This window comes from Mustelus asterias, chromosome 3 (assembly GCF_964213995.1).
Source record: "Mustelus asterias chromosome 3, sMusAst1.hap1.1, whole genome shotgun sequence".
In the NCBI taxonomy this organism is placed as follows: domain Eukaryota; kingdom Metazoa; phylum Chordata; class Chondrichthyes; order Carcharhiniformes; family Triakidae; genus Mustelus; species Mustelus asterias.
In genome coordinates, this window is record NC_135803.1 from 10,045,127 (window position 1) to 10,054,281 (window position 9,155).

A 9,155-nucleotide genomic window follows, 5' to 3' on the forward strand; every position below is an offset into this window, starting at 1 on the left:
ACGAAGCGGCACATAATTGTATTAGCGTTGAGGTAAACATCATGGCGAAGATATGCAAAATACTGACTAGCTTCTTCAATTGTTGGTTTTTGATTGCCATCAGCTTTAGGAGCAATGATTAAGTTTTCGAATATAATGGGGCGAATTTTCCAGTTGTAATTGGGAATGGAAATGGGAAATGGGGCGGACTATGGAAAGGTCCATTGACCTTGGGCTTGATTTCCGGTTTCGGGGCGAGCGCACCCGAAACTCCCGCCAACCGTCTCAGATATAAGACGATTCACTCATGACACAAGGTGATTTCGGGCAGTTACTGCCCCTATTTGAAAATAAGTTCATTTCAATTCATTTATGTAATTTTAAAAAATCTCTATTTTATCGACACCAAACTATATTGTTTTACAGCTTTTGGTATAGAGGTCTGCGTTTCGTGCTGACCATGGTTTTCGCCATTGAAGAAATCAACAAGAACCCAAGTCTGCTTCCTAATGTTACATTGGGTTACCGGATTTACGATACTTGTACTATGCCGCTTTTAACTTTGAAATCAACATTTGAATTTCTCAACAAAGGTGAAGACCCGTCTTCCAATTTAGCTTGCAAAAAGTCATCTACCGTCTCTGCCATTGTCGGCGACTCTGGATCTTCGCGATCTGTAGCAATGGCCACGTTAATCGGTCCATTCAGGATCCCTATGGTAAGATATATATTCATCAATGTTCCAAGCTCAAAATGCAGAAAGCACAGTTATTGTCAAAGTAATAGGTTACTTCCATTTATTGTTGGATTATTAGACTCTAATATTCATTATTCCACAAAAATCTTATGGGGACTAAATCTTGATATAAATATATTTAAGTGCTAACTAACATTGCTAATAACTGCAATTGGATGCAGTAATGTTAATGGTAAATTAACTTTGTGTCTAAATTATGATTAAATGCAGATAAAACCAGACAAATATATTTGAACTGCTAACTATAATGAAACAATTTAATTATAGTTTCATAACTTATCAGGAAAGGTTGGAGCTTGATAAGAGAAGGCTGACAGCTTCCCTGATACTCCGAAGGAGGTCTTTAAGACTATGCAGTTCTCCGTTAAGGAAGACAGGGAAAAGATGTCTCCGCATGTTTTATTATTCACAACTAGTGAACATAAAAATAAAATACTCACGAATGATTATAGGAAGGAATTTCGGCTAAAGTTTTTTTCCGACAAGTCGCGGCGAGTAGGTAGTATTCACTACCGTCTGGATTATTTGAGGTGAATAACAGATATGCACTTAAGGGGAGTTGGATAACTACACAGGCAGAAAAGGAATAGGCTATATGTCGATAAGGCGAGCTCAAAAGAAGGGGGTGGGGGAGGGGGGGGGGGGGGGGTGGGGAGTGAGACCAATTGGAGATACTTAAATAGATGAAAGGTTTTAATGGAGTGAATACATATTTCCTCTTAACAGGAGGATATGACTAGGCACCATCGATATAAGATAGTCGCCAAGAAATCCAATAGATAATTCAGAAGAAACGTCTTTACTCAATGAGTGGTGAGAGTGGGAAACCTGCTGCCAACGCAGGTTAAAGCAAATAGTACAGACACATTTAGGGGGAATCTACAATAACAGCTGAGAGAGAAGCGAATTGGCGGTTACAAAGCTTGCTTTAGACGAGAAAAGCGGAGGTAAGGTGCGAGTGAAGCATGAAGGCCGGCATCGAATAGTTGGGTCGAGTAGCCTGTTTCTGCGCCGTATGGTATGTATAACCCCATCTAGCGTGGAAGGAGGCCCGTATAAGCTGCATAGGTCTGTGAGGCCAAATGGCCTGTCTTTGTGAGGTTAACTCCTATGTCAAGAAATTATGTCTCACATTTAAGGATATCTTAAATGATTCGTGTCAGCATTGCTATTCCGGTTCTCCTTTTATACCCGAATGAATATTAAACATGAATGCTTGTAGTGGGAGGAGGGGGAGAAGGGGGGGAGGGGGAGTGGACATGAATACTGTTCATGAATTCACACAAACCATTCAGTGATCAGACATTATTCTCTTTTCAAAACTAAGTTGCTCTGTTTCGCGGTATCTTCTTCCGGGTTCGCCTACCAGTCTGCCACCTTTGCGCCCTTTGTATATTACTCATCTGATTTGCAGATCTTTTATTTTCGCATTAAATCCCCTCTACCCTATAGGTAACAGCTGAGCGTTATCTTGTTCTCTTGCACTGTCGGTCCACATTTGGAATCTTGTTAATTAAATTTGCTGAATAATTTCAATAGAAAACTTATTGCCTTGGATCAAATCTGCCGCGAGGCTTCCCTTGTGCGTTAGTTAAATTCACGCTGCGAAATTACATTAGAATCATTCGCACAGAAGAAGATGATCCAATCCATTCTGCACGTGCAGCCTTATTGGAGGATCGAACCAATTAATGCAACTCTCCCGCAATTTTCCTTCCATATTTCCATTCGTGTAGATATCAAATTATTTTCTCTACTATGCGGAGTACTGTTTCTTGCTATCTATATTATCCACTTGACTGACGCCCCCAATCTCTGACATCTTTCCAGTAAATATCTTCAGAGCTTTCTCCAAAGGTTCCAAATCTAGAGCCGAAAATCCTGGGCACACGCAACAGTTTCTTACAGAAGAGAACAGGAAACGGTTGCAGTTTTAACCCTTCATTAAGGACATCTGCAACCTTTCGTTCAGTGTTTCCATGATCTCATCCCTTCGCGCAGTTGAATAATGTTCTGGAAGTGAATGCAAATGGCAGGCGGGACGGAGTGTGTTGCACATAACTAGAATTATCGTTGTCCTCAGAGTGAAATTTAACATGCTTCCATTTGAATTCTCCACAGGTCAGTTACTTTTCCACTTGCGCATGCCTGAGTAACAGGAAGAAATATCCATCATTTTTCAGAACCATACCAAGCGACCATTTCCAGGCGAGAGCCTTAGCCCAACTCGTAAAGCGCTTTGGCTGGACATGGATCGGGACGATCAAAAACAACGATGATTACGGTAATTTTGGGATGCAAGCTTTCACCGAAGCTGTCCAACAATTAGGTGTTTGCATTGCTTTCTCCGAATCCATTCACAGAACAGACCGCAGAGCCAAGTTACTTCGAGTCGTCGATGTTCTAAAGAAATCTTCCACCAAAGTTGTGGTGGCATTCGTTGCGTCTAAGGAAATGACATTTTTATTGAATGAAATTGCACGACAGAACGTGACGGGTGTGCAATGGATAGGAAGCGAGGCTTGGGTATCCACGCAATTTCTACCTCAGGAAGAAAGCAGGCGATTTGTCTCCGGCACACTCGGAGTCGCAATTCGCCAGGTCGATATACCAGGACTGAGAGAATTTCTCATGGATGTCCATCCTTCTTTGTATCCAGGCAACCTTTTAGTGAAGGAGCTTTGGGAATCAACATTTGGCTGTACGCTGATGAGTACAGCGAACAAAACAGATCAAATGCAACCTGTTTTGTTGAAAGAGTGCACCGGAGGAGAGGATTTACACACAGTCCACAACAAATTTGCTGATGTTTCGCAGTACAGGATTACTTACAATGTTTATAAAGCTACGTACGCCATAGCCCACGCTCTTCACAATATGCTGTCGTGTGAAAATGGCAACGGACCATTTCCCCAAAAAGGTTGTGCAAATATCTCAAGTTTTCAACCTTGGCAGGTAAGGAGGTCAATGTTTAAGTTTACGCTTAGTTTGAAGTTCATGCTTTTAAGTTTATTTGTTAGTGTCAGAAATAGGCTGAATTAACACTGCATTGACGTTACTTTGAAAATCCCGTAGTCGCCACACTCCGGCGCCTGTTCGGGTACACTTAGGATGAATTTAGCATTGTTACTACACCTAACCAACACGCTTTTCGGCCTGTTTGAGGAAACCGGAGCATCCGGAGGAAACCCACTCAGACACGGTGAGCACGTGCGGGCTCTACACAGACAGTGACCCAAACCGGGGATGGAACCCAGGTCCCTGGCGTTGTGAGGCAGCACTACTCATCGCTGTGCCGCCCGTAATATTTAAACAGTTTGATAATTTAAAATTAGTATATCTATAAACTGTTTAAGTTCTTACTGGAAATAAAAGCGATATTAAATGTCGCAAGTTTCTTCCAAACAAAAAAATTGTTAAATTCTACTTTCTTGATTCTATTTCAAAGCTTCTGCATTATATGAAAACAGTCAATTTCACTACCAAGATCGGTGAAAATATCTATTTTGATGAAAATGGAGACCCGGTGGCCACATATGATATCGTAAACTGGCAGCCCAATTCCGCTGGTGGGGTGGACATTGTAGGTGTTGGAGTCTATGACGGATCAGCTCCCCCAGGCCAGAAATTTGTGATAAAGGACGAAGCAATTGTATGGAATGGAGGTCAGATTACGGTAGGGACAATAAGGACAAACAAGTGCGCAAAATGGTGTGGTTGAAATCGAACATATAAGCCATGCATCTTCCTGAATGCAATTGTTTTGAAATTCCAGTGAAGTTTGAATACGCATATTAACCTATGTGAGTAGACTGTTGTTGTTTAGAGAGTTAAACTTGTATCAAATTTTGAAATATACTCCAGGAGGGTGATGTTTCGGGGAATGCATTTCAGTTCTAGTACTGAATGGAATCATCAATAACTTCAACAAGTTTTTCGGGTGAAATTATTGCGTCAAACGCCCAGGTTAGTCTGTATAGGTGCGACTAAATTTAAGACTGTTAATTATATGGTCAATTCTGAATTTTATGAGGACGATATCATGATAACACGTAGCCAGGACGTGTGGCATCGACTGTGATGATTTGGGACCAGTGAAGTTTGCTAGTGCTGTTGGTTTAAACTAACATAGCATGGGATGGGGTTCTGAGACAAGATTCAACAGGGGGTCATGCAGAGCCAAAATTAGAAGACACAGTTGTGGACCGGTTAAGGTACAGGGCAGTTTGGCAAGAATGGATGATATTTATTTTAATGAAAGAAGTCTGACGAGAAAGGTAGATGCCTTGAGGGCGCAAATAAAATCATGGACGTATGATATCATTGCTGAGAGATGGCTGAGGCAACGGCATGATTGGCAGGGAAGGATGTTAAAGAGGACGGGGTGCCCGAATTTTGATCAGGGAATCAATTACAGCCGTTATGAGGGACAACATCTTAGAAGGCTCTTCCAATGAAGCCATACGGGTCGAAGTTAACAAACAAAAAGGAGCAAGCGCATTGCAGGGTATGTTCGATAGCATCCCCCTCCGCTGCCCCTTAACAATCGGAAAGGAACATAAGGGAAGATATGTAGGCAAATTTCAGAGAAAAGTAAAAGTAACAGGTCAGTGGTAGTGGGGCGTTTCAACTTCCCCAGCATTATCTGGGGTTGTCATAGTGCGAAAGGTCTAATGGAAGCAGAATTCTTAAAACGTGTCCAGGAGAACATTTTAAGCTATCGCGCACAAGGTTCTACACGATAAGGAAGTCCTGGACTTAAATTTAAATAACAAAGCCGGGCAAGTGGTTGAAGTATCAATGAGGCAGCATTTTTCAAACAGCGATTATAACTCCGTTCGGTTCAATATTGTTAGGCAAAGAGCATAGGGATGGGCCAGAAATCAAAGTCCTATTCTGGGGGAAGACCGATTTTAATAAGATCCTTGTCAGATTTTGCGTCACCTACTATGCGAATGAAATTACATTGACCACCGTATAAAGGTGCTGGCAATGAAACTATTTATGATAAAAACAATCTCAGTCGCAAAGGTTTTCGCCTTGAATCTATTGCGATTCTTGGCAATCATCACTATCGATTTGCAACTTCATTTAAAAAAAAATATTCTTTCACCTATAAATAAACCACAAATCTCAGAAGCCGTCAAAGAGTGTTAGGGCAACGTAGTGACTTATTTTCTACGTTACAATCTTCTCCAATGATATTGAACAGCTTCAGGTCGGTTTTTTGCTGAACCTGAGATGATGACAAGTAGTAGCATGCGTGTAGCAGGCTTCTCAGCGGGGGTTCTGGAGCGGCATCGTGGCACTGCTGCCTCACAGCGCCAGGGGCGCGGGTTCAATTCCGGCCTGGGATCACTGTCTTTGTGGAGTTGCACGTTCTCCCCGTGTCTGCGTCGGTTTCCTCCGGCTGCTCCGCTTTCGTCCCACAGTACAAAGGTGCGTGGGTTAGGTTGATTGGCCGTGCCAAATTAACCCTAGTGTCAGGGGCATTAGCAGGGGAAATATGTGGGTTTACGGGAACAGGGCCTGGGTGGGATTGTGGTCCGTGCAGTGTCGATGGGCCGAACAGTCGCCTTCTGCCCTGTAGGGATTCTATGATTCTATTGCCTTTGGTCCTGCACAAAGGAAACGGCTGCTACCAACTTCAGAACTGGATAGACAGATAAACAAAACATTCTTGCCTTGATATTCCAGTTCGCGAATTATAAAGTTCAAAATTACATTAGTTTTATTTTTGTTATTTCATTTCCCCGAGCCCGACTTTAATTCCTCGAAATTTTCAGTTGTGTTGGTAAGACATGACCTAGGTTTTATAAGTTCACAATAGTGTCTCTAACTCGCTGAAATGTTTCCAAGTGCCCAGTCTTTCTGTTAGTAATTATAGATTCCCAAAACCGCCCTGCAGCTGGTGTTGAACGAACACATCTGGAATGACCTGAATTCTCCTTTTCACCTTCCTTCAGTAATGGAGTGAACATCGAAATATCGCGGGATTAATAATAAAGTGACTTTCTCTTCTTTATAATGAGGTTCCAAGAGCAGTTTGCTCCGAGAGTTGCCCACATGGGACGAGAAAAGCCTCAAGGAAAGGAGAACCCATTTGCTGCTTTGACTGCATAAAATGCGCGGATGGTGAAATTAGCAACAGCACAGGTACAGACAAGGGGGAAATTGCATTGTGTGGCTCTGTGCTTGGTGAGAACTGATTTCCTCTGATTTCTCAGAGAAAACAAATGGTGTAAAGGACCATCTTTAAGAAACGTTGGACTTTTTCCTTGAAACGCAGACATTAAACAAATTATTGCTTAATTTGTCGTGTGACGAACAAAAAGCGGGGGAAATGTTACCGCTGGGATCTTTAATAACTGCATTATTTAGCATAAATATAGTTTTCTTTCTTGCTCGTTTTATGTTCTATGTAATTTATGTTTCTTTCAGATTCTCCAGATTGCATGAAATGCCCATGGGAATACCGCTCGAACCGACAACGAGACGAGTGCATATTGAAAGAGATTGAATTTCTTTCTTTTGGCGACCTGATGGGGATTATTTTGGTGACATTGGCATTGTTTGGAGCCTCTCTAACGATCGGTGTATTTGTGTTGTTTTATGCGTACAGAGATACTCCTATCGTTAAAGCTAACAACTCGGAGTTGAGTTTTCTGCTTCTTTTTGCATTGATTCTGTGTTTTCTGTGTTCAATTACATTCATTGGAGAACCTTCCCCCTGGTCTTGTGTGTTACGTCACACAGCATTTGGCATCATTTTTGTTCTTTGCATTTCTTGCGTTTTGAGCAAAACAGTTGTTGTGGTGATGGCATTTAGTGCAATTCTTCCGGGCAGTAAGAAGATGAGGTGGTTTGGGCCTGTTCAGCAACGCCTTTCTGTTTGTGCACTTACATTAGTACAATGTTTAATATGCACGCTTTGGCTAAGATTATCACCTCCTTACCCTCGAAAGAACAGTGATTATTTTAAGGAAATCATTGTTTTTGAATGCAATGTAGGTTCGCCGATAGCCTTTTATTGTGTGCTTGGCTATATTGGATTTCTGTCTTGTGTGTGTTTTGTGATGGCTTTTCTTGCTCGACAACTTCCAAACAATTTCAATGAAGCTAAACACATCACGTTTAGCATGATTATCTTCTGCGCTGTCTGGATAACTTTCATTCCAGCCTATATAAGTTCCCCAGGTAAATATGCCGTAGCTGTGGAAGTGTTTGCGATTTTGGCATCCAGTTTTGGCCTGGTTTTCTGTATTTTTGCTCCCAAATGCCACATTATCCTGCTGAAAAAAGAAATGAACACCAAGAAGCATATGATGGATAAAATGGCTTCCAAGGATCTTTAATTCTGCCTCCAAGGCTTTGTAATGCAACCTCGCTGAAGCAAATGTGCTCACTCGTAGTAAATGCTGTTATCGTCTTTTTAATGTTACGAATTTGAACATCGAAATAAACTACAAAGTACTTGCAAAATGTGGAAATTTTACTCTGGATAAATGTAACTTTGTGGGTGCTTGTACTCAAATCAGTCATCACTTTTTAAATAAACGTCTCTTGTTCTTTCATAGTCTGAGTGTGTTTGGGATACAGTCAGAGGAGGAAGTGTAGGAGGGAACAGAGAGAAAAGATGGGAGATCACCACAGAAGCAGTGCAACACACCAATACTTCAATGTTAACCTCACCAGGCCTTGATGAAAATATAAATTTGTTTTAGAAATGAATGTAAGGTGCTGATAAATAATTCTGTCTCTTTTAACAATTTTTGTTTCGTTTGCATTTCATTTCCGTCCGGAAAGATTTGTGCAACACGAAGCACTAGCTTGTATTTAATTGAAAGCCAGGATACGCCTGCAAAGGAGAAAGGCTTGTTTGATATAATGTGAGGACAGACATGCAAACCAGTGGGGGAAAGGTCAAGTCCTTTGTAACCACAGAAAAAAGTTTATTAACATGTAAACAAGCACAACAAGACAGGCCACAATGCAATATCAAGGATCATTCAACTTTAACAATCAGAAGCACTATTATTCTGGAATTAAGCACGGATGTCACTGAGTGGCTGCAGGATATCCATGCATGGAGAAGGGCGGTGGGCAATCAGCCAAACGTCGTGGTCCACAATGACATAGATAAGTAAGGGATGAAGTTCTGGAAGCAGATTTCAGGGAGTTACGAAGGAAATTTTGAAAAACTCAAGAATAGTAGTCTCAGGATTACTCGCAGTTCCAAGTGCCAATGAGTATAGGAATAGGAGCATTAACGGATTAAATACGTGGCTGGAAAAATGGTCATGGAGGGATGCCATCAGCTTTCTAAGGCAGTGGGACCGGTTTTGTGGCAGGTGGAACCTGTTCAAGTTGGACAGGTTACATTTAACAGGGTTCAGCATGGATATACTAGCATGAAGGT

At 41.6% G+C, this 9,155-nt stretch overlaps 1 protein-coding gene across 1 annotated transcript; it reads left to right on the top strand.

Moving 5' to 3' along the window:
- Window positions 1-427: 427 nt before the first annotated feature.
- LOC144482910 (extracellular calcium-sensing receptor-like) lies at window positions 428-8,091 on the top strand. Its single transcript, XM_078201771.1, has 5 exons — window positions 428-697; window positions 2,858-3,691; window positions 4,185-4,412; window positions 6,769-6,892; window positions 7,178-8,091. The coding sequence occupies exons 1-5, from the start codon at window positions 440-442 to the stop codon at window positions 8,089-8,091; spliced, it is 2,358 nt and encodes a 785-aa protein (XP_078057897.1). The 5' UTR covers window positions 428-439.
- Window positions 8,092-9,155: the final 1,064 nt, after the last annotated feature.